Source organism: Ambystoma mexicanum, chromosome 6p (assembly GCF_040938575.1).
Source record: "Ambystoma mexicanum isolate Mex_15411 chromosome 6p, UKY_AmexF1_1, whole genome shotgun sequence".
In the NCBI taxonomy this organism is placed as follows: domain Eukaryota; kingdom Metazoa; phylum Chordata; class Amphibia; order Caudata; family Ambystomatidae; genus Ambystoma; species Ambystoma mexicanum.
Window position 1 is genome coordinate 1,210,047,225 of NC_090935.1, and position 26,839 is coordinate 1,210,074,063.

The following is a 26,839-nucleotide window of genomic DNA, read 5'->3' on the forward strand; positions in this document are numbered from 1 at the left end:
CAGAAGTAGCCGGGGCCAACCTAACTGGGCCTGGGACGCTACCAAGCGGGGACGCTCCAAGCCTTATTCCATATGTGTATAAGCACTGGGAGAACATGAATTCCAGGTTTATCATGTGCTTTTCCTCTTAGTGACATTTTTCAGAGAAAAATACAAAATGTACATAATGGCGAATGAATGATACAGAAAAAAGCAGTTTTGTAAAATAGATTGTGGCTGGATAGGATGGGTGCAAGTTGTCGCAATACATTTTGTTTTTTAAAGCAGGGTTAATGGTCATAAAAGGGAAGTAGGGCATGGAGGGTCCCCACTAGCCCCATTTGCTGTTGAGGAAGTTTGGGTTTTGTTTAATTAAATGTCTTTCAGATTTTCTTTTACTCTTTCTCATGTATGTGTAGATGTGTTCTGCCGGTTCTCTTCCACCATTTTGCATTGGAAGTCTCACTATTTGACATACTACCTGCATACTTTTAAACCTCCTTCGTTTTACAGAGGACCCTCGAAGAAAGCATATTACAGATGCTCTGTTCTCTGTAGGAGAGAGGATGTAACTCTTATCCACGTGAACCCCTTTCAGCCAGCAATATGTTACATCACTGAACATTTTCAAACTGCAATAATGTATTAAGTGTCATGTTTTATAGAGGGACTACGTCACCAATGGGCGAAGACAGTCATATATTGCAAAGCAGTCTAAGTAGTTACTGTCTTTTGGTTTGTCAAAGAATCACATCAAATCCACAGCAATTAGTCAAACCCCACATTGAGTGAGAGGAGTGACTGACATCACTCAGGTCTGCTTGTAGTAGGGTGACCAGATTTCCAAAACGGAAAACCGGGACGACCAACAACATAAAAGAGGGACTACCCCATCGCCGCCTACCAATTACCGCCCCTCCCCCAACACGCCCCCACAACCACCACCCCATCATATTTCCAGCACTTCGCCTTTCTATAAACTGTATATGATCTCATCTATGCAGTTTTGTCTGTGAATCTTGGCATGTTACTTCAAAACAAGCTTATGCTCTAATTGATGTTACATGGCTTGCTGACATGATTTCCCAACCAATCTCTGTGGCACAGTCAGTAAGTGTTGTGACTTGTACCTGAAAGGTTGGGGGTTCGCACCAATCCTCCAACTTCAAAGTTCTAAATGTATTGTGAAAATAATTACGGTTGTAATTACTGAAACCACAAAACTGTGCAAACACCAGACGAGGTTTCTAAAATGAAAAAAACTCCTGGGACCCCAGGACAGAGGGTGATTTCCCCGGACTGTCCTGGGAAAACCCGGACGTCTGGTCACCTTAGCTTGTAGGCATGGGGCAGATGAATGGCAACCAATGCATTGCTTTCATGCTTGCTATCAGGAGTGGCTCGTCCGACTGCTCATTATGGATAAACTATGGCCACCCAGTGAACACAAAGAGCACTCTCCCAGCTGCAGCAGGCAGATCTCCCACGCTGGCCTAAACTGTCAAAGGCAAGCATGACATATTGTCTATAACAAAAATGCTACATTGGTCAACATTCTCACTTATGGACACTTGAACTGAAAATCAACCTCGCTGGTTGAAAAATGCATTAGTCCGCAAATGGCTAACAAATGCAAAATATGTGTTATATTGAAACTGTCGGGTGCAACTAACCGTATCCTATATCTGTGCGTGTTCTGCGTTCTTGTTCTTTGTCTCCATGCTAAAGAGATGCTAGAAACCTGCTGGAAGCCGCCAGCCTGGGGGCCTCTGCTTCCATCCCACTGGTGGCCAACATTGCTGTGAACCTGATGGCCTTCCTGTCTCTGCTGGCTTTCTTCAACGCCGTCCTAGCTTGGCTTGGGAACATGTTTGATTACCCACAGCTGAGCTTTGAGGTAAGTGCTCAGGCCTCTACACTGGGCAGTTTCTCTGCATTTAGTGAGCACATTAGTTTGGGAGACAGCATAACAGGGCTTTAATTAGTTTCTTTTTGTTGCAGTATTCCTTCGTTAAGGGTTCATTCTTGATGGGAAAGGATCGGCGTGCAAGAGGATCTTAATCAGGGGTCTGCAGCCTATAGCTCTACAGATGTTTCTGTTACGACTTCTGTGATCCATCACTATTACCTATGCTGGCTACGACGGCTTGGAGTTGTAGTCCAAAACATCTGGAGAGCCAAAGTTTGCAGATCGCTGATCTAGATAATTTGCAGCTTTTCGTGTATTTTACAAAGGTATCACAGAAGGCAAAGGGTGCTCAGCCATGTCAGAAATCGCATATGTAGCCATAATTCATGTTTTTGTTGTTTTCCCTGGGAATGTGGATACTCCCTGGGAATGTGGACCCTCTGTAGCTTCAGTCAAGACACATTGCCGAGTCAACTCGAAGGGTTGCACTTGAAACTGAAAACCAAAGAGGTATTTTTCAACCCAAAAGAGTTGAAGACACACGTGTCTGGTACTTTTACAGGTCGTTGTGGCCAAAACAGAAAATGTTAGCCTATCACAAATCAATGTCGCTTGATTTCTCAACACCACAAATAATAAACAAGTTCAATTTCGAAATTTTGAGTGGATGATTGCACTCCAAAACTTAATACAGGTCCAACACGTTTTCATCTTTCTAACACCAAAATGGTGGGACAAGGATGTCCAATTTCTGTTAACACAAAGGTGAAGTGGAGCCATTTTACATGGTTTTGGGCCGTCCGACAGGACTGGGGTAGAAAAAGGCAGGAATGCATGGAGAATCATCCTATATGTGGACGTTTTCTGGCCAAGTTGACATTTCCAAACTAACGATAGACATGTCTGGTTGCTATGGAAAGCAGGGCAAAGGTCGTTAAAAGATTTTTATAAAATGAAGAAGAAGGGAGGTAAGGGAAAGGAAGATGGAGGTGCAAGGGAAGCATAACGAAAAAAAAAGAAAATATTGCCAACATAGAAGGTATGGTTGTGTTTTTTTTTTAATTATACAACATAGAACCCGCATGAGGGTACCGTTTTTATTTGCTTAGTTGCTGGAAATTAAAGCACTAATCCCAACTCTCTATTTTTGTTGTAAATTCGTTTTTTAATTCATGAAAATTCTTATTCCAATCAGGATCCCAGGCAATGCTTACGAGCAAATCAAATAGAGATTTTCCGTATGGGACTGTAGATTTCATTTTCATTTCCTGACCCAATGTGGATAACAAAGGGCATTTAGCTTGAGTCACTTGTCTTTATATATGATGTACCTGAATAACAAAGGGCATTTAGCTTGAGTCACTTGTCTTTATATATGATGTACCTGGATAACAAAGGGCATTTAGCTTGAGTCACTTGTCTTTATATATGATGTACCTGGATAACAAAGGGCATTTAGCTTGAGTCACTTGTCTTTATATATGATGTACCTGAATAACAAAGGGCATTTAGCTTGAGTCACTTGTCTTTATATATGATGTACCTGAATAACAAAGGGCATTTAGCTTGAGTCACTTGTCTTTATATATGATGTACCTGAATAACAAAGGGCATTTAGCTTGAGTCACTTGTCTTTATATATGATGTACCTGGATAACAAAGGGCATTTAGCTTGAGTCACTTGTCTTTATATATAATGTACCTAGATAACAAAGGGCATTTAGCTTGAGTCACTTGTCTTTATATATAATGTACCTGGATAACAAAGGGCATTTAGCTTGAGTCACTTGTCTTTATATATAATGTACCTGGATAACAAAGGGCATTTAGCTTGAGTCACTTGTCTTTATATATAATGTACCTGGATAAGAAAGGGCATTTAGCTTGAGTCACTTGTCTTTATATATAATGTACCTGGATAACAAAGGGCATTTAGCTTGAGTCACTTGTCTTTATATATAATGTACCTGGATAAGAAAGGGCATTTAGCTTGAGTCACTTGTCTTTATATATAATGTACCTGGATAACAAAGGGCATTTAGCTTGAGTCACTTGTCTTTATATATGATGTACCTGGATAACAAAGGGCATTTAGCTTGAGTCACTTGTCTTTATATATAATGTACCTGGATAACAAAGGGCATTTAGCTTGAGTCACTTGTCTTTATATATGATGTACCTGGATAACAAAGGGCATTTAGCTTGAGTCACTTGTCTTTATATATAATGTACCTGGATAACAAAGGGCATTTAGCTTGAGTCACTTGTCTTTATATATAATGTACCTGGATAAGAAAGGGCATTTAGCTTGAGTCACTTGTCTTTATATATAATGTACCTGGATAAGAAAGGGCATTTAGCTTGAGTCACTTGTCTTTATATATAATGTACCTGGATAAGAAAGGGCATTTAGCTTGAGTCACTTGTCTTTATATATAATGTACCTGGATAACAAAGGGCATTTAGCTTGAGTCACTTGTCTTTATATATAATGTACCTGGATAACAAAGGGCATTTAGCTTGAGTCACTTGTCTTTATATATAATGTACCTGGATAACAAAGGGCATTTAGCTTGAGTCACTTGTCTTTATATATAATGTACCTGGATAACAAAGGGCATTTAGCTTGAGTCACTTGTCTTTATATATAATGTACCTGGATAAGAAAGGGCATTTAGCTTGAGTCACTTGTCTTTATATATAATGTACCTGGATAAGAAAGGGCATTTAGCTTGAGTCACTTGTCTTTATATATAATGTACCTGGATAACAAAGGGCATTTAGCTTGAGTCACTTGTCTTTATATATAATGTACCTGGATAAGAAAGGGCATTTAGCTTGAGTCACTTGTCTTTATATATAATGTACCTGGATAAGAAAGGGCATTTAGCTTGAGTCACTTGTCTTTATATATAATGTACCTGGATAACAAAGGGCATTTAGCTTGAGTCACTTGTCTTTATATATGATGTACCTGAATAACAAAGGGCATTTAGCTTGAGTCACTTGTCTTTATATATAATGTACCTGGATAAGAAAGGGCATTTAGCTTGAGTCACTTGTCTTTATATATAATGTACCTGGATAAGAAAGGGCATTTAGCTTGAGTCACTTGTCTTTATATATAATGTACCTGGATAAGAAAGGGCATTTAGCTTGAGTCACTTGTCTTTATATATGATGTACCTGAATAACAAAGGGCATTTAGCTTGAGTCACTTGTCTTTATATATAATGTACCTGGATAAGAAAGGGCATTTAGCTTGAGTCACTTGTCTTTATATATAATGTACCTGGATAACAAAGGGCATTTAGCTTGAGTCACTTGTCTTTATATATGATGTACCTGAATAACAAAGGGCATTTAGCTTGAGTCACTTGTCTTTATATATGATGTACCTGGATAACAAAGGGCATTTAGCTTGAGTCACTTGTCTTTATATATGATGTACCTGGATAACAAAGGGCATTTAGCTTGAGTCACTTGTCTTTATATATGATGTACCTGGATAACAAAGGGCATTTAGCTTGAGTCACTTGTCTTTATATATGATGTACCTGAATAACAAAGGGCATTTAGCTTGAGTCACTTGTCTTTATATATGATGTACCTGGATAACAAAGGGCATTTAGCTTGAGTCACTTGTCTTTATATATAATGTACCTGGATAACAAAGGGCATTTAGCTTATCATTTAGCTCGCCTCATCTGCAGTTTTGCCCACATGGATAGAAGACCCATTTCGAGTTGCAGTATCTCGATCAGCACACACTGTGGCAAGCCCAATACGGTCTCCCAAAAGCCTCCTTCCATTTTCTGTCGACATTTTCTATCCAGCAGGGTCAGACTTTCCAGTCCATATAGAACCACTGGGCAATAGCATTGTCTATATAGATGAAGAGCGCCTTCCATGCTGTAACCCCCCCATACGTGTGTTAAACTTTGCAGTCACTGCTGCTAACTGCAATGTTTTTCTCTTCTTTACAATCATACAGTCACTGTATCCCGCGTTCATCCCCACTTCTATTCCCAAATACTATTGATTTACATATTCCAATGAACAGCCTTGGTCTTGCTACCTTGCCACTAGTAAAATGCATGGCCTGGGCATTCTTTCTGTTAATTGCTAGCTGGTTTGAGTCGGCATTCCTCCATAATCTCTCGGCAGATCTTGACAAACTGGAAAATGTGTGGTCAAAGATCACTAAATGATTAGCGAGCAACAGACAGACAATCTGGCCAGTTTCAATCTTCTGGGACAATTTAAAGTCATTTCTAAACACAGTGGCAGGTCACCAATGTACAGGTTTGTTTGTTTGTTTGTTTATTTATTTATAATGCGCGCCAGAACCTAAGTTAACCGGGCACAGCAGAACAAGAATATGCAAAATTTACAGTGTTACAAAAATCTGGGCATTACAGTGTTACAAATTTACAATAGTACATAGATATCCACTTTACATATTTACAATGATACAGTATAGTCAACAGGTTAATAGCAATTAATATACAGGATCCAAAGGGTGTATAAAAATAACCGCATATATACAGTTAGTCTAAGGTACGGAAGGATCTAAAGGTGACTACAGGTTTTTAGTGTTGATGTGTTTGATCAGGTTCTTTCTAAATTGTGAGAATGGTTGGTCTGCTCTCAGGTTGTGTGGTAAGGCATTCCACAGTTTGGCAGCTGTTACAGGGAAACTGATGCTGCCAATTTTGGCAAGTTTGAATCTTGGTACTGCCAGACGGTTGGAGTTGACAGTTCTTGTCGGTCTGCTAGATATATTTCTTTTTAATTTTCTCCGTCAAATAGCTAGGAGCCACGTTAATGAGAGCTTTGTGTGTCAGGGAGATCATTTTTAGATGGATTTTGTCAACAGTAGAAAGCCATTTATGTTGGTGTCTGATAATGGAGATATGCTCCCTTTTATTTATGCCAAGTGCAGCTCTGAAGGCATTGTTTTGTAGGGTTTGGAGCCTTTGGGTGATGGCTTTATTGGCACCACAGTAGAGGGTGTTGCAGTAGTCGAGTCGGGAGAGTATTAAGGCTCTCGCTAGGATCATACAATTATCATTGGATAGGAAGGGTTTACCTGCTCTTATTAGTTTACAGGTATAGGCTGTGGTTGATGCTAAGGAAATTGACCTGTTTGGTGAATGACATAGTAGAATCAAGGTAAAAACCAAGCGTTTTTACTTCCCTCGAGACCTTAATAACATTACCATCTATACTGACCTCGGAATAGTCAGGGCCTAGTTTGTTGAAATTGGCCTGTGTGCCTAGAATGATCAACTCTGTCTTATCATCATTCAGGCATAGACCATGAGATGCCATCCATGCCTGCATGATGAGATACACTCTATTCACCAATTCCCTGTCCTTATCATGATCTCCAGAAAGCGGGAGGAGAATCTGTGTATCATCTGCATAGTTAGTGTAGGTGATACCTAGATGGTCCAAATCATCAGAGGTGTTTGGTAAATATATTGTATAGGGTTGGGGAGACACAAGAACCCTGGGGGACTCTGCATGTGATCGGTATGGGGTCTGCTGCAGCCGAGGGGGGAGAAGACTCGCATAGTTCTCTCGCTCCGAAAGGATTCTATCCATCTGATGGCTTGGGTGGAGAAATGAGCAGCAGAGTCCAAATGTCTACAGAGGACCTTGTGGTCCACAAGGTCAAATGCAGCTGAGAGATAAAGTAAGAGTAGGAGTGCTATCTTTCCTTGATCTCTCAGCTCATCTATTTGGGTCTTTAAGTCGATAAGGGCTGTTTCAGTTCCATGTAATGGACGGAAGCCAGATTGTCTAGCTCCCAGAAGCTTACGTAGTTCAAGGTGTTTTTGAATTTGTGTGTAGGCCACTTTGTCCAGTATCTTCAGTAGAAATGGTACCGTGTTAATAGGATGGTAATTGGTGGGTATAAGAGGGTCTAGTGTTTGCTTTTTGAGAAGCGGGAGCACCCAAGATTGTTTTAAATTGGCAGGGATATTACCTGTGGAGAAGGAGGCATTAATAAGTTTGGAGATGAAAGGAGATAAATCTCTGGCAGCATCTTTTATTAACTGTGCTAGGCAAATATCGCCTTTGCAGTTAGAGGATTTGAGGGATAGGATGATTTTCTCTATCTCTATTGTGGTGGTTTTGGTAAAGGAGAATTTGTGAGTTTGTTCGTTGAGGGTAACAGTAGGCGGTGACTGAGTCTGATTGGGAAGGTTAAGCAAGTATTTTTTTAGTTGGATTTTATTTTGGAGGGTGTTTATTTTATTTGCTAATGCATGTTGAATCTCAACACACCAGGCCTGATCCTTGATACAGGTGTGTAGTATGGCAATGGTGACTCCAGTTCTTTCAGTATGGAGAAGAGTTCCTTCATGCTTGAGTTAGAATTGGCAAAGCGATCATTGTAAGAGTTTCACCTTGCCAGGCAAACGTCTTGTTTATAGTGATGGGAAATAGTGGTTAAGTTAGCCTTATTCTCATCAGTTTGGCATAATTTCCAGGTCAATTCACTTTTTCTTTTTGTAAGGCGTAAGGCCTTGAGTTCGGGCTTGAACCATTTATTTAAGTGGGCCTTAGGTTTGCTTGTTCGCGTTTTTAGCGGGCAATTTTGTCCATGGTGTCGAGCATGATTTTATTATATTCATGAACTAGTGCACTAGGGTCTAGGTTGTCCGGTAGTGCATTTAAAGTTGGGAGGATAGCAGGAATGATATTGTCCGCTGTCATATTCTTTTTATTTCTGGGTGGGCAGGATGGTGCTGTAGGTAAGACTGAGGTAGATGGTCGGGAGGTTAGGAGGTTAAAGGACACCAGTGAATGGTCGGTCCAAGGTATAGGAGAGATGGAAGAGATGGCAACCGTACAGTTGGAGTCGGCGACCCAGTCTAATATTCTGCCCTTTAAATGGGTAGGAGTGTTGACTATTTGGGATAGTCCTAGTGAGTTGAGAGTATTAGCAATAGTTGGGGCGTGTACGTCTGCTTGGTCATTAAATCCTAGGTTAAAGTCCCCTAGTAAAAGCAGTTGTGAAGTAGGTTTGGCGTTATTGAATAGTAAACTGTGCAGATCCTCCTCAAAGGTCCCAAGCGGGCCGGGTGGTCTGTAAACCGAGGTTGAATAGCAGGGCTGCCAGAACAGAGCCCTTCTTTCCCCCTCTTATCGTGGGTATATGGTTAGTCACTGATCTTCCCCATCCAGCTTAACCGGTACAGTAGTGTTTTTGTGGAACAATTTTAAAAAGTGCAATATATAATCCAGACATCCCCAGTTTTCAAGTACCAACCATAACTTGTCCCAACTTATCGAGTCAAAGGCTGGTCTAAAATCTACAAAGAGAGCATGGAGGACAGGACTATCCTTTTTCCTTGCTCTCTCTGTCAGCAGATCCACGATCCTTAAATTGTGTGTAGTTGCCGACCCAGCTCGAAAGCCGGTTTGATACTTGGGCGGGTCTACCCAGTTTTAAAGTTCCCTTAATAAGAGTGAGGCAAATACCTTTCATGTTATAGCTAACATTGATAACAATCTATAGTTCCCAGGTGCATTGCACACTCCTCTTTAATATATAGGGATTAGAATTGCATTGCACTGCGACTTTGGGATATTCCCAGATACCAGTACCTTGTCGAACAATATCCCTAATATATTAGTCACAGTCTGGGCATCTTCTTTTAATACAACGCTAGTCAGGCCATTTGTTCAAGGAGATCTTGAAGACTTTAATCCCATGCATTTAGCTGTTATATCTTCTCTCTCAATCTGCATTATCTGTTGGATTCCAGATTTTGCGATTCCCTTTGCCTGGCCCAATAATTGCCATATCCCTTTTGTGTTGCAAGACTTTAACGCATAGATCCTCTTTTGCCACGCGGCATTTCTATGTGAAGAGTGCCGCCACCTCGCACACTTTTCGATATTTATTTTTGATACGCAATTTAATAAATAAGTCAATCTTGCTATTCATGGTTTGGCAGCAGTCTCTTTGCGTAGCTCTTTTGTTATCCCTAGTGGATTTATCATAAACCACAGCATTTCTGTCGTCAGATTTAATGTATACAGTTTCATGTAGAGCCACTTTGCTGGATAATGGCAGCAACCCGCTCCCCATCTCATTTGCTATCAAGGCAAGTAGAGTGATATCACCATGCAAGAGAAGCACCGCCTTTTCATAGCATTCCTGAAAGCGAGGGCTGCTTATATGCAACCAAATGGCCTCCAGGGGATAGTTGCAGAGGTTGGCTGCTTGTGTGCAAAGAAATTCCCTAGGAGGGCTAGGCCTGCAAAGGCTGATAAATGCCATCTGGTGTGTGGAGATGACACGAAGGCAACGTTCGGGCCTTTATCGGGATAGTACAAAGCGTGATGGGCCATGCCGACTGCCATGCCGCTAATTCACACCTGACAGCGAGGCCGCAAAGCAACACAGAACACTGGTTTGATGTGTCCACTGAACTCAAGTTGAAGCGTAGACTAGCTGCTGTGTTCAGAACTCGATAGCATCTATGAATGAAGCATTCTGGGGCTCCTGGGTACAGTCAATTGGCTCATTTGGGGTGACTGGGGACTCATTTGTCTCGGCAGGATAGCTCAGAGGCAACGTTTTTGTCTTGGAAGTAAGATGACGTGGAGCAACACAGGTTCGATCCACGGATATGCGCTTGCAAACCTCTGGGTATTAAGCGTGTTATAAATGACCAATTATATATTATATAGATAATGCTATGTCCGCTTTGACTCATTGAGGCAAAGAAAGGAAACACGTGATGTAGTATTTTCGGGGTGGATAGGTTTGTAAGAGTCAAGAATAACATTTCAGCCATAATGTTTACGCTGACAGAAGGGTCGGCGGACATATTAAGGCCAGGTGGCCAGCTAAAACTCTGTGGTATGAGAGAAGCGTGAAGCATTTTAGTGACACCAGTTTAAGGTGACTGAGGGCCACGCCCCTCGAACAGACGTGTGACAAAGCTCTCTGTATTAGAAGGAGCCATCCTAAGGAACTTAACGCTAATGTCACTTTGCCTCTGGAAGGCTCCTCGAAGACCAGAGCCTACAATTCAGCAATTCAGAGGCTCCATGTGTTAATATCCCTGCAAAAATATCGCCATACAAAAATATCGTCATACAAAAATATCCCCATATTTTTCCAGCGATATTAAGGCATGGAACCTGCGGGCGACACCCACGCAACTCCTGCATTATTTTTAAAGGAGCAGGGGACAACCCCCGCACCCCCTGCTCCCAAAAACCTCAAAAATGATCCCCCCCAAAAATATCGCCTATGGCCGTTCCAGACGACCATAAATACAGCGATATTTTTGGTGGGGATAATATGTAGTGATACCAATTCAGAATGTCAACACATTACAGCAAGCGCAGACCAACTTCCAGACATCTGCTGGCCCACATTTACACCCGAGGCCAATGTCGTACATTGTTACTATTATTTTGTGTAGCCTTAGAGGCATGCAGCAAATTGTGTGTATTAGTTTAAAGTGCATATCACTTACAATTCTTCTTGGATAAATAGGCATGTCACTCCGCTAGTCGTCTGCTTTACTTACTGTAGCCCCGAGTGCCTATCCCTCTGCCCACTGGATGATATTCTCAGGGATATGCCCATCACTGGCAACCTGGGCCGTCTTTGTGGTCTTGCACTGGTACCATGGTCTGCACCAGTGGTGGGCACCTTGCAAACCTCCAGATGTTTTAGCCTCCAATCCCATAATCCCTCACCATTAACTATGCTGGCTAACGCTGATGGGAACACGTTGGTCTGTGCTGGTCTATACGCGTATTACTGCCTTGGGCAGCCTGAGGAACCCCTGCCAATAATTGCATCTGCTACACAAAAGTAGCCGTATATTGGAAGCGTTACCTGCTCTTTTAGGAGCATCTGTTTGAAGATTAACCCGGCATCCTCTTTCAAGTAGACCTCCACTGCTGGCCAGTTTCTGCAAACAACCCTGTCAGTTGTGCAGTCCTACCTTTATAAACGTTTGCCGACGCGAAGTTAGCCCCCGCCCACTTAAAGCCCTGCGCTTTGTCATTTATGCCCAGTGCAAACTGCTCAACCTGGGGCTAGATTACATTAGTGTTTTGGTGGCAGGCAATTTTGCCCCTGTGCAGCAGTGCAAATGTAACACAAATTGCATTTGCACTGATTGGCGGGTGCATAGATGATATTTCGCACCAGTCCATAAATGCAAATCTCAATGCAAAATTGTTCAGCACGGAAGAAATGTGGGTGATCGGGTCCCTGGTCCTCAGTGTTTTAGCCTAACTAAAAAAGGGGGAAGATTGTATAACCCTGTGCTATTCTTTCTGAGAGAACGCCTCAAGGTCTGTTCAACACGTTTCCAAGTTGTGCCTGAGGATACTTTTATTTTAAGCACATTTTTATCTTGGGGCTGGATTACCAAAACATTGGGGCACCCAAATTAATTTTGCACATGCGCAAATGGTGTCTGCACAAATAGTGACAAATGTGCATGCAGAAACCTCATCTGTGCATGAGCAACTGCATTAGCGCTAGTGCAAATTGCTCATGCGTGCAAAATGCATTCCACACCATCCCAATTTGTTTGCTAAAGCAGTCTCTGCTCTACCGCGTCCCCTTTGCCTGGAGTGCGCTGGTTGCATTCATGCTGCCCTGCACCAGTAACTTGCAAAACGTTTGGAATAGATGTGCCTGCCACTGGGCTCATATAGCTAGAAAAATAAGATGGGTTTGGAAGTTGATGAAAAACATTGTGAACTCTTTTGAAATGTTATGTTTCTTTTGTCCAGAAAAGCCATTGAATAGATCTGAGAAACAGCCAGGAGAGGGCAGTACAGGTCCAAGAACTGTAGGCGAGACAAAGAAACCTGTTTATATATGGAGCGCTCACCTACAGGACCGCTACATGTACTGATAGTGAAGTGTTTTGCTTAAATAAACTGTTACAATAAACTGTTACCTGAAGCACTGCATTTATTAGTGCTTCCGGTGACAATATATTTAAGGGAAACATATTCCTGGGAACATTAGTGGCTGAGACCTTCTGGCTACGGCCATCAGGGCGTGCATTAAGAGGCACCTGAGCCCAGACTACTTGGGAGCTGCTTTATCCTACTCATAGACTGGAATCTTTGGGAAAATCAAAATATTGTTCTGCTCATACAAATCAAAAAGCACAAAAGGGAGGTGACCAGAGGTGCTGCCTTTGTGAGTACTTTTCATAGCTCGGTATGCACCCAGAGGTTTCCAGGTCGATCTAAACGCTGCTTCAATAAAGACTTCCTTTTTGGGTGCTCTGATGATTGTTGTGTCTGGCTTCCCTTCCACACAGAGAGAGGTTTCTAAATTCTGTATCCTCCTGCTCTGACATCACGTCCTGGAATGCGGAAGCTGCCTAGCAACTGGAGAAGGGGGCCCTAAAGATGAGAGATTTGCCCCAGCAGCCCAAGATAGGAAGCCACACCACATACTAAATGCTAGGCGGCAAGCATACGCATTAAAAAGGTATTAGTAAAATCAACAGGTATGGATTTATAAATCTATTTTTCTGTAAATCCCCCGCAGGACAATAAAGGGGTACCATCTCCATGTGCAAAGCCAGGCCTATTGGTTCTGCCAATGTTTGCTATTGAAGAGTTGCCCTGGTAGAGAATTTTCAATACTTCCATTTGCTGGCTGCCATTTTGTTGAGCCCCCTATTTTCTCTGCAACCTCATTTGTGTTTTCATTTCTCTGGCCAGAAGGTATCTTGCCTGCTCTATAACTCTCTCTCTTCTATATATGGGAACCTTGTACAGTCTTGATCACCCAACTAATAACCGTGCTCTTAACAGAAAAGAGCAGCAAAGGGCCACAGTGAAAGGCTCACAAATTCTGGTTGAAACACGTGTCGACGACTTTTTGTTGTTCAATAATGGACACACTGTAAAAAAGCAACGCGTGTAATATAACAGGAAATAAAGTGTTGGTTGAAAGCCCTCGCTAAATGTAAAGGGATTTTTTTTTAAAGTCTATTGGGTATGAATAGTTGTGTGGAAATACATTGTAAAATCTGTTTGGATTAAAAAAAAAAGTATTATGCAGCTTTTGATGTGCTGTAGACATATACTTTAAGCAGTTTACTGCATCTAACACCGTTTTCGTTTTGTGCTTTCAAGTAAACAAATGTGTGCTCTTGTGTTAAACTACAAAAGTGCACAAAATAAACAGACCACCACAAACGGTTCCTTATCTGTTAAAGGCTATATATAACATGTCACAAATGCTATTTTACAACAAAAATCATTTGAAAAGCTTGTCACAGCTTTAAATAAGTGGAGCAGTGGTTCTGCTCTGTTAAGGCTCAAGCAACAGGCAGCGTGATGTCACAACCAGCTGTAATGATTGATTACTGAGCATTTTGATGTAATTCTTTTTATTACAGGTCAGTAGTGATGTCACAGCTAGCTGTAACATATGGGATATAATAGCCCTACCGTATGCTATAAGGATATTGCAAGTCACTGAATGCAAGTCACAGAGGAGTTCAGTGACCAAACAAAGGCGCGAGGCCAAAGTCACTCTACAGTGTCTTGAAATATCTTTTTTTACGTAGATAAGGGAAGTATTCCCTATAATAAATGGCAACACTCTGTCATCCCCTTCACTAGCTGGCCTCTTTGCTTAATCTAGTGTAAGACATTTTCCTGTTGTATAATCAGTGTAGAATTGGATTGGATTTTAAAGAAACAAATGTACAGCTTCTAATGTATTGCAGAAAAATAGTTAAAGCAGTTTCGTAAAACAGATCTAAAAACGTTCTGTGCTTTAAAATAAGTAAAGACATTGCATATCGATTCCTGGTCTGATGTGTTGAACTCCAGCGGTGCACAAAATAAAAATTCTACAATAAAGAGTTCCATATCAATAACTATCTGTAAACTATTACAGAAAGCTATTTTTCCATCAAGGAATGTGTAAAGCTTGCCACTGCTTTAATTAAGAGCTTCAGGGTCAGCTGACATTCTATCTAGGCCGCTCAAACAGCAGGCATTGTGATGTTACAAATGAAACATAATTAGGGTTTCTTGTTTTCGGGGTTTATTTTATTTTGCTTTGAGGGGTGTTATTCCAGTGTTTTCAAAACATTTCAGAATCAGTTTTTATCAGTGTTTGCCCGTTTTCCCCCTTCAAAACATTACAGACAACTGTTTTATCCAGTGTAAACCTACAAATATTCTTTTATTGTTTCCTTGCGTGCATAAATTGGGTAATGTCTCCCAGGGCCTGATGTTATGAACACTTTCTGGAGAATAAAGATGAATGTGTTAATCCAGTAATATCTAAAATTTCTACAAGTCAAAATTATTGTAGTAAATCATGCAATTCTTTTTCAGGGACTCTTTGCCCATCCTTGCCCTTTCTTTTCTTCCCATGAAGACTTGGATTTGTGAAAACTACCTTTCCACATTGTAGAGAATTTCAGCAGATAAGGCATAGGGCCTCATTACATGTATTGCGGTAAGGGTTTACCAGTACCGGTAAGGGCACCGGTGCCGGTAAACCCTTACAGCCTTACTACGAGGTCCCTTTGCGGGTTGGTACTTTAACGCCTGCTTTTTAGCAGGCATTAAAAACCAACCCGCAAAGGGACCAGGGTGCTAATTACGGTACCGCAATTTGCGGTACCGCAATTAGCGCCTTCCCCATTCCCATAGAGCCCTATGGGGCAAACATTGGAATGGGGAAGGGCAATGGAGGAAGGCGGAGTTACCGCCTTCCCAACCTTGGAATAGGGCGGTAATTCTTCTTTCCTCCAAGGCGGTACCGGTAAATTACCGGCATGAACCATGGTGCTAATAGCACAATGGTTTACCGCACTACGTGTAATGAGTCCAATAGTGTGCTAAAAGGATTTGAACATCGGAAAATAATGTAGTTAGTTTAAAACATTTCTGTGTGATATTGGCCTGATGGACGGTGTAGATTTAGGCAACTAACTTGTGCTTCCTGTGTGTATTGAGAATTAAATGTTCATTTCCATTTCTTCACACAGAAAGGTTAAGAGCGTCTTGTCCAAAACAATGGTCCCTTAAATGAGCCATCATTTATAAATTGCTCCTAATTTAAAAACTCTCCTTGAAGAAAGAAAGTGCTAAGCATCAATTAAGTGGCCTGCAGCTTCTGATGGGCCACTGGGTGCGGGTGCTCTAGAGAGCCACAGGAGGTTGGGAGGTGACCGTGACACTGTGGCCTCACACGAGCCTCGTACATGGAAGCCTCACACAGCTTTCCTTTTAAAGCAGACAGGCAGCTGAAACTTTTCAGCTCTCCTCCAGACAGATACACATACACAGAGGATCTGTGGCCACATAGAGACACTGAAAAATACATGTAAAACCATTTTTTGTAAATACAAATGTTTGTCAGTGGTCAGTGGTCATATTCCTATGTCAAGTCAAAATGAGACACTCACCCACTTCCTAGGTGACCAGTCACACTGGGTCCTTATAGGTTTTCACCCCACGACAGGAGGATAGAACTCCAGCTCTCTGTGATGTGTAGAGAAAGGGATTGCCTATCCCGCATGTGCCCTGATGTTATTAGCTAACATTACCCCCACGTAAAAAATGACATTTCTCTTTAAAAGCCAAATAGCTTAGACGAGTAAACATTTCATGCCCAAATCTTCATGTTAACATGGACCTAAGCGCCCATGTATAATGAAATGTTTCTCATGGTAATCACTCGTTTATCAGGGTAAACACTATTGTGTAAGGCTGGCACTGTTAGTGTGCATGCCCAATGTAGCTCTCCCCCCTATCCTCAACCCCTTTGCTGTTGGCACAGCTCAGGGGATGATCACTTACTCTAGGTATGAGGTTTCTACAGATTGTGGAGTAGCAGACAGGCATCACCGGTCGGGTGCCCCGTGTCGGTATATGTTAGACAGGTCAGAATGGCAATGCTTTAGACCACTCAGGGCAGCAAAGCGCTAACGCGGCGGCCATCTTGGAGTTGGATTACCAACCGTTTCTCTTGTGGTGTTTGCACACACTTACATGTTATAGAGCCTCCCTCTAGGGTAATGACATGAATATTAGTTAGACAAATCCTTATTGATATATCAATTCGGTGTACGAATTTAGGATAATCTTGTGAAGCCAAGTGTACTACTAATGGCAGACCCTCTACTACAAATTAGTCCATGACACATCCAAGAGGCATTCTGAAAGCACCCTGGGACTTGCCATACATGATCCCTCACACGTCTAGGACCCTCAGATTGTATTTTTTCTGACATGAGGTAGCATGAGGAGTAGCGTGAGTACAGATAAACCAAGCAGATAGATAGAAAGATAAGACTACAAGCATCCATGCGCCTTCTCTCAGAGGGGAGGAAGGGTGGGTCGCATGTGAATCTAAGCAGATACAAGCATCAGAAATACGATTACGGTGAGTAATGTATCCCTTCTGAGGCTTGTGGAATCTGCTTAGATCACATGCTGTGCATAAATTAGCGAGCAGTGTTAGAAGAAGGAGGTGGGATGTGAGAAGGGTCATGAGCAAATGAATGTCTTAGAACCGCTTGTCCCACTTGAATATCTGTCTTGGAATGGGTGTCAATGCAGTAGTGCTGAGTAAAAGTGTGAATAGAGCTCCAAGTAGCCGCTTTGCAAATGGTGTCAAGGGGTACATTTGCAATGAAAGCCAAGGTGGCCCCAATGCCTCTTGTAAAGAGGGCTCTTGGCGTGAAATGCAGAGTTTTTTCAGAAAGGGAGTAACACAGCTGGATACAGTTAACAATTTAGGATAATCGAATCCACTTAGAGATGGCACCTTTAGAGACGGGATCTCCCTCTCTGCCTGTAACGACGGAGACAAACAGCTGGTCTGTTTTCCTTAGCGGTCTGGTCTTGTTTACATAGTAGAGGACCGCCCTACGCACATCTAGGGTGTGTAGTTTCACCTCAGCCGAGCTTTGTGGGTCTTGGAAGAAAGCTGGAAGCTCGATGGACTGGTTCACGTGGAATCTAGAAATAAACTCAGGTGAGAACCTAGGGTGTGTACGTAAAACCAGTTTATCTTTATGAACTATAAAGAATGGATCCTGCACTGACAGAGCCTGAATTTCACTGACCCTTCTTATAGATATAATTGCTACTAAAAAGGTGGTGTATGCTGACAGCACTGCCAGGTGTACCTTCAGTGAGTTAAATACCAGTCCTGCATCCAGCAGGTGGAGCATGTATGTGCCAATTGTGGAAGGAGTGCAATCAACCGGGTTGATTTGCTTATTCTGGCACTAGATAACAAATCTTTTCCATTTGTCAAAGTAGCAGTGCCTCGTGTTTGGCTTCCTAGATTCTTTTAGGATGTCCATACATTTCTGTGGGAATTTGAGATGTCTGAACTCTGACCTCAGGAGCCATGCTGCCAGGTTCATTGAGTTGGGTTGAGGATGTACTGTTTGACCTTGGTGCTGGGACAGTAGGTTGTACCAGCCCGGGAGTTTGATGGGTTTGCACACCGCTAGTCTGCGTAAGTGTGGGAACCACGGTTGTCTTGCCCACATGGGAGCAACTAGGACGAGCGTCATCGATTCTCTGTTCATCTTGTTGACCGCCTTCCTGATGAGAGGTGTTGGTGGAAAATTGTATGCAAACATCCCTGACCAGTTCATCCACAGGGCGTTCCCCTGGGAGTCTGGCTGGGGGAACCTGGATGCAAATCCTGGGCACTGTCTGTTTTTGCTTGTGGTGAATAGGTCTATAGTGGGGAAACCCCACTGAGATAAGATATCTTCTACGATTTCTCTGTGTAGACACCATTCGTGTTCCTCTGGGAGGGGATCTCTGCTTAAAGCATCCTCCAGAGAATTGAGATCCCCCGGAACATGTTGAGATGACAGGAAGATGTTCCGTCTGAGTGCCCATATCCAAATTTTCTGGGCAAGCTTGGACAGATTTGGCAAACGAGTCCCTCCTTGTTTGTTCAGGTAAAACATGGCTGTAGTGCTGTCCATTCGGATCTGCACTGATAGATTCAACAGGTAGGGCTCGAACGCTTGAAGCGCTCTGAATACTGCCAGAAGCTCTAGCAGGTTGATATGATTCTTGGCCACTGAGTGAGACCAGAGACCCTGAGCTGTGTGGTGGAGATGGTGAGCTCCCCGCCCTGTCAGCCATGCATCGGTTGTGACTACCGCCTGTATCTCGGGATCGTAAAGGGTTTCCCCTTGGACAGATTTTCTCTTGTCCACCAGTGAAGGCTTTGTACAAGTGTTGGCGAAACGACCACTAGATCGTCCCACTGACCACTTGCCTGAGACCACTGTTTTGCCAACCATTCCTGCATGGGACGCATGCGCAGGCGCGCGTGGCGGATCAGGTAAATACATGACGCCATCATGCCCAGCAAACGCATTGCTTTGCGTACCGTTATCTGGCGACCGGTCTGATATTGCGGAATTTGCAGCAGTATATTCCGAATTCTTTCCTCTGATGGAAAAGTTAACCCCTCTTGCGTGTCTAGGATAGCTCCTAGGAACTGTTTGGAGGTGCTTGGCACCAGACTTGACTTTTTCTCGTTTATTGAGAAACCTAATTCGAAGAGGAGGTCGATCGTTCTTTGAATGTTTGTTCTGCAAATTACTGGGGTCTCCCCCGTGATGAGCCAGTCATCCAGGTAAGGGTACACCGGGATTGTCTCCCTGCGTAGGTGTGCTACCGCCACCGCCAGCACCTTGGTGAATACCCTTGGAGCCAAAGCTTTGGCTATCCCGAAGGGCAGTACCTTGAACTGGTAGTGCCGACTGTCCACCTTGAAGCGCAAGTACTTTCTGTGCCCTGGGAACATGGAAATATGAAAATAGGCATCTTTCATGTCCAATATTGCCATGTAATCCCCCTTTTTTAGGAGGGGGATTACCTCTTGGAGAGTAGTCATGTGAAATTTTTGGGGCTTGACATACTTGTTTGCAGGCCGTAAATCCAATACTGGGTGCATTGTCAAATCTTATTTTGGCACAAGGAAGTAAGTTGAATAGATACCCTTGTTTACCTGGTGTCCCGGGACGAGTTCTATCGCGTCCTTTGCTAGAAGATTGACGATCTCCTCGAGGAGGATCTTCTGGTGGTCCAAGGAATGTATCTTTTGTCGTGGAGGGTGGTTTTGGGGACGCTCTAACAGTTCGATGCAGTATCATGCGGACACTGTGGACAGCACCCATCTGTCTGATGTGATCCCTTCCCAAGCTTGGGTGAAGTTGGAAATGCGTCCCCCTATTGGGGATGCGTGAGAAGGGATCATGAAGGGAGCGTCATTGCTTCGGTGGAGGCGTGCCGCCGCCTCTACTGGGGCTGCCTCTACCTTTACCATGTCCTCTCTTATTACCCCTGCCATAACCCTGGGTATACTGCTGGTTGTTATTGTTCCATGGTGTACCCTGCCCCTGGGAATAGTTTGATCCTCTCTGGGAATTTTGTCCGGGTGGGCGACGAAAATTGCCATTCCCTCTTTGGTTTGGGGGTTTATTGGTTAGTTGGCCTAGGGATTTGAGTGTCTCATACTCGTCCTTGGCATTTTTCAGCGCGTCCTCGACCGCCTTTCCAAACAATAGATCCGCATCCGCCGGTTTATCTATTAATGGTGCTTGGGTTTTGGGTTTGAACCCAGATTGCCGCAACCAAGCATGCCTTTTGATAACAGTACTTTCTGCTACCAATCTGCCTGCGTTATCCATGGCATCAAAGGTTGCTTTTAAAATGCAACCGGACACGGCTCTTCCCTCCACCGAAACTCGTGCCAATTGGCTTTTTAAGGGTTCTGGGGCAGAATCTATGAGTGCCGCGACTTCTTCCCACTGGTGGCAGTTGTAACTGTCCAGCAGGGTGGTGGAGTTGGCAATCCTTGCCTGGTAGGCGGAAGTGGAGGCTACCTTCCTGCCCAAGCCATAAATCTTCTTGCTCTCCTTGTCGGAAGGAGCTTCTGACGATGACAAGGGTGTTCCCTCCCTCTTGCGGGTGTTTGTAACTACCAGGGAGTCCAGTTTCAGATGCCCCCTTATGCACAGTGGGTCTATTTGGGCTGCCCTGAAAAGCTTCTCAATTCTGGGGTTTACTGCCCTAGTGAGATTGGGATTAACAAGGGAAGGGTCTATTCTTCTTTGGATTGCGTTAAGGATAGGGATGGCCTAGGCAACAGGTCTCCTTTCTCCCACTAACTCCTCAGCAAAGTCCCTCTCTTCTTGAGCACCTTGGGTGTCAATGTGGAAGTGTTCTGCCGCTCTTGACAGAACTTCATCCAAGAGAGGCTGGTTGTCGACAGGGTAGTCGGTAACCGGGGGTTCTTTATCTACTGGGGAATCTACCCTGTAGGTTTCTGGGTCGTCCTCCTCCTCCTCCTCTTGGTCCTCATCATCCCCATAGTAGCCCGTCCCAGTTTGTTCTTCCAACATGCCCAAATCTGGATCCTCACAAAGGATGGATCTCCCTGGTATTGAGAATAGGGCTGTATACAGAAGGGGTCTGAAGACTGTGTTGGTGCTTCAACCCGGGACTTTTTACTTGGGGGTATTGGATCCTTAGAGCCTGAGGGTGCTGACCCGTCGGGGGTATAAGAGAGAAAGTGTTCAGGGTTCTTGGTGTAGAAATCTGCCAATGATGACATCCTTGACATGACTCTGTCTATGTCATCACTAGACCATTCTCTTGAACTGGGAATTACTCTTTCTTGGAGGTCTTTCCCTGTTTTATCTTGACTAGACCTACTGGTTTGAGCAGGGGTCTTTGGGATAACAGAAGACTGAGACTTGTCCGTCTGTGTATGTGGAGTAGAATGTTTTTGAGGTGTGGAAGGATGTTTACCCTGTTTTTTCGCCCCTTCGGAGCCTTTCGCCTGGCGCCGAGGTTCGGGCTTATAGTGTTCCTATCTCTCGAGCATGGAGGTTGGGACTCAGGGACATCCGTTACATGGCCTGCTGACGCCGACTCCTGGAGTGCGGTCTGGGGATAGAGGTCGGCTTTGTCTTCCGACGATCGAACCTCCGTTACCTTGGGGAGCGAGGCACTCTTGGCAACAGTGGATGGTTGCCTGGAGTCATGCGTCGATCTCGATCGAGAATGCCCAGAGGACACCGATTCGGACCGTTCTCTATATGCCTCTTTCCGAGTACTCGACGTGCGTGTCGAGTCTCGGTTGGACTTCATGTGTTTTGTGGAAGTGCTGTGGGTAGCGCTTGTGTCGCCGGGGCTTTTCCCCATAGCCGCCTTGGCGGACGACCTTCCAAGGATGGGGACTTGCACTTGGCTGTCTCTTGACGCCACGTTGCCCTTGCCATCCGAAAGCACAGCGTCACTGCCATCGCTGAAGGCGCCCTCCGCTGCCATGGCCTCTTGACGCCTGGCATGGTGGGCGCAACGCTTGATCGAACGGTCCTTTAGTATTTTCGGTTTGAACCTACTACACGCTCTGCAGTTCGCCTCGGGCTGGTCCCTCTGCAAGCAGAGATTGCACGTGGCGTGTCTGTCAACCCAAGGGTACTTGCGGTTGCACTTGGGGCAAAATTGGAAAGGGGTACCCTCCATACACACCTTGTGGCAGCAGGCTAATAAGTGTAGGAATGTAGAAGAATGTACCTATATACCAAAGAGTGTAGAGTATGTCCACCCCCCACTCTCCCTACTTGCAGGGCCGAGGCCAGAGGCCTTCCAAGGCCCAAATCCGTCGTGCAGCTCTCGACGGTCGATTCTTTCTCCGGGCCGGCGTCGAGTGTGGAAGTTCGGTGACTTGACGTTGGGGTGGAGAAATGGGGAAATATAACAATATTTTTGCAAAAGTATGGCTAAGGCCAGGGAACTCCGCGGAATGCTTCCGACCAGTATGGCGGAAAAAAACAATCTGAGGGTCCTAGACGCGTGAGGGATCATGGGTACAGTGGACGTCACACTAGGGATAGTATTACTGGCACGCCCTGTGTCGACGTCCCTTTTCGAGTTTCGAAAAACAAACTGTAATACTCCGCAGCTTCCACTAGATGTCGGCCTATGCACAGCATGTGATATAAGCAGATTCCACAAGCCTCAGAAATATTTATATATATATATATATATATGCGCTAGTGTGTGTACAGAGGCCAAAGTGCACATTTTCAATGACACAGTAGGACCACTACATATCCTAAGGCAACAGCTCCCTCTAGCTGTGACAACAGGTGAATCTATATGAATTTGTCTCTACTGCGCATGACTGCATCAGACAAACGTACAGGGACAAACATACATCTATACTTTTATTATATTGTTAAATATGCCCCTTTTTCAATTTTAACCTAGGGTGTGATGATGGTAGTAGTTATAGTACTTATAGGTGTCACGAGGTATGCATGCATACATACATCAAAGACTTAATACAAAAACCTCCAATTAATCTTCTATTGTGTTTTAGCCGTTTAGATTGTATGTGCCAAATCACTTTTCTAATTAAATAATCAAACTGTTTCCCCTCTGCAGGTAATCTGTTCTTATGTCTTCATGCCGTTTTCCTACATGATGGGTGTGGACTGGGAAGACAGCTTTATCGTTGGGAAGCTGATAGGATACAAAACATTTTTCAACGAGTTTGTGGCTTATGAACAACTTGCTCATTTAATCTCCAACAGGAAACATCAAAGTCCACTGTACATTGGCAGCGAAAAACAGTACTTGTCTGTAAGTACCATTTCATTCCTTTAATTGATCAATTTTATGAGACACTTGTGCTAGAGCGCTGTTCAAACTAAAATCAGAGGCAACCATTTTTCAGAAAGTGAAATGGAACTTTAGGAAGAGCAAACAGAGGAAAGTAAATGATCTTTGTGGGTCAGTGCAATCGGAAGACATTTGGCATATGAGGGGGAAAAAGCATTACGGTACTCCAGAATGTAGGTACTAGAAGCGAGAATGACGGAAGGAGGGTCGGGGACAGTTAAGGGAAAATAAATGAGCAGCAGATTGTAAAGAGCAAGCAGGGGAATCGAACGCACCACAAGAGGGGGAGCTAAGGAAAGGCAATACCAAGGAAATATGTATTAGCTGTACACAGAAACCGTAAGTGTAGCCTTCAGGAGAAGTGCAACCAGCAAAGGGAGAAGGAGTCTAAGATGAACATGAATGGCAGAGTTGAAGTAAGACATAAGAGGGAAATTACTGCACGCAGGTAGGCCAAGGACACGGCAGGAACGATTGGTAAGGCCGGAGACGTCTATGGTGAATATGAGGGTCTTGGCAGCACTAAAGTAAGAAAAGGATGTACTTTAAGAATTCTAAAGAGCTGATATCGGTCTGTGTGTCACAGACGCTACATGAGCTGCAAAGAGAAGGATCATCGATTACATCAAGATAACACGCTGCCGTTAAGAGCAGAAGGGGAGCAGCAGATTAAAGATTAGAAACATGCTAACAGCCGTAGGCAGAGGAGGCAGGGGTGAGTAGGGCCTAAGTTATACAGGGGTTCAACTCAGGATAATATGATCAGCAAAAGAGACACAGGTTTTATAGTTGTCATTCTAGAATTTACCTTTAAAGACCAAAGAAGGAGAAACTCAAGGAAAAGGCTGTAATATACAAAGAAAAGAGAAGACTGGTAACCTGGACCCCTAAGTCCTACCAAAGAAAAGATAAAGGGAGACTGACGACTTTGCAGCTTGCGCGACTAAATAGGCCTGCTTAGAAGAAAGTAACGGACCAATGAGTGTAGAGTACCCAATAAACCCAGAGATTAATACAGAGAGGGGACCTTTTAGAGTGCTGTTAAGAAGTAAGACAATTAGAGATAGTAAGATGCGCAGTTTCAGTGGAGGGAGCCGAACCAACGCAGAGTGAAGGGGAGAATTGGACCTCTACTATTAGGCAATCTGTGTACAAGTTGCACATTCAAACAGCTGTCGGAGTGGTAGAGAAGATGGTATATAGTGGTAATTGGCAGGTGAGGAAGAATCCAGAGAATGTTTCTTTAAGAGAGGTAGAACAGAGGCCCGCTATAAAGGGTCTATGTGATTTCATCAAATCGATTACTGTCAATTCCATTTCACTGAAAATAGATGCTGGGGAGAAATCCTGCAGCCCTCCCCTATCCCCCACATCGCCCTACTTTAATCAATACCCAAACCCAACCCCCATCTAAATATTTAGCAAAATTCAGTCATAAAAACTTGATGAAATTGTATTAGCAGTAATGGTCTGCGATGTGATCTACGCATAACACTATAAAGAGCGATCACGTATGTCAGAAAAGAAAGCTGGGCTTGACGATAGGGATCAGGTAGGCAAGCAGCAGCAGGTAGATTGATGTATTGAGGTAAGGCATTAGGGAATGTGTTGGGGCCGCTTCAGAGGGGGCCTACACAAAGATCAAGAAGACGTGTGTGCTCAGAAATGGGAGAAGGGAAAGTGGGGAAGGAGGTTTTGACTGGTGCAGGTGAGGCATGAGGTAGAAAAAGAAGCATGCCTCCTGTCAAACTCAGAAGTGAAGAAAGCAGCAAACTCAGATCCTGTGGGTGAAGTCTATATAGCAAGATCAGGATCATGGGAAAGAACGCAAGGCGATACCACGACTATGAAGAGGCTCCAGAGGTAACTATGTCAACATCATAGTCTTCATTTTACAGAATGCGTAGTCATAAGAGGATTGGAGGGAAGACAGCATGGTAAAGTCTTGAGACTGGGGGTAAGCTAAGATTTAGAAGCTTTCTGACATGGTGTAAAAATGCACCAGATGTCATGAGTTGAGAGAAGATGCAGTTGGAGAGGAGGGAATAGGCAGAATTAGAGATCATAGATGTGAACTCAGAAGCGAGGCAATAGCTAGAAAAAGAGAGAGCGCACTGACCTATTATGCCAAAGGAAAGTAATTGGAGTGGGGGGATGAACCAGATGTGAGGGGAATAGGGAAGGTAAAGGCAAGAAGGTGGTGATGAGCAGACAGAAGGTGCAGGAAGGACACAAGGGGATCAGTGGGAATGGGAGAAAAGATATAAGAACCAAACATATATGAGGGAGATGCACTGTTCAGTTGAGTTAAGTGATACAAATCGAGTGTAAGAAGCAGACTGGTGAAAACAGTGATCTAGAGATGAAGGAGAAAATTGCCAAAGAAAACATAAAGCGATGGCACTAGAGTGCAAGCGCATTCGTGGGGGCTTAAGGTTATCATAGAACGTTGTTAAAGAAATGGGGTAAGTGGTCAATTAAAAAGGCATAGTTATGAGTCTTGGAACAGAAAGTACATTTAAAATCAAGCAAGGGAAACGCAGGAAGTGGGAATGGGAGAGGACAAGAATAGTGAAAGTGGACAACTGTACAGCTGCCAATACCTGTGAAGTGGAGGGGAAAATGGATGGAGATGTACCTGGGAAGCTGCTATACTGGCAGTGAAGGAGAGATCCAGGTTTCACATAAACACGAGCATTAGCTAAGCTTAATTAAGCTGAAGAAAAGATCATAAGTGTAAGAGATTTTGCTGCAAGAAAATCAGTACAAATAGGAAAGTAAATAAGTTAATTAAAGTTGTGACAGCGCAGAGATTATAGCAAACAGGGTAAAATTAGCGAATTAAAGTAAAAAAGGGGAAGATCATGGGAGTATCCCCATTGCAATGGGAGGGAGGCATGACAAGCAACCCCACCTGAACAGTAAAGGGTGAGGGGAGAACGGGAGCGGGAAAAGGAATAGTGATCCCAATCCAAGTAAAGCGATCTCATGCAGTGGCCATTATTGAACTGGTAGGGTGGTTTATGGACCATGGGAGCAGGGCTAAGCTACAGGGTGGCCGAGATCCAGACCGGAGAAGCCTTATTCCTACTGCCAGTCACAAATGATCATCAAACCACTTTTGCAGTCAAGCTATTCCTCGAATATCTTCAGCAAATGTATTGCTGTTAAAGTGAGAATACAAAATATGATGGAAAACCAGAATACCTCAGGAAGCATGTT

General features: G+C 43.6%; 1 protein-coding gene across 1 annotated transcript in view; it reads left to right on the plus strand.

Moving 5' to 3' along the window:
• SLC28A3 (solute carrier family 28 member 3) overlaps positions 1-26,839 on the plus strand; it is a 666,148-nt gene that overhangs the window by 558,580 nt on the left and 80,729 nt on the right. The window contains exons 13-14 of the mRNA XM_069625863.1: positions 1,708-1,876; positions 23,381-23,578. Coding sequence (XP_069481964.1) covers positions 1,708-1,876; positions 23,381-23,578 — 367 coding nt within the window. The remainder of the gene's footprint in view (positions 1-1,707; positions 1,877-23,380; positions 23,579-26,839) is intronic.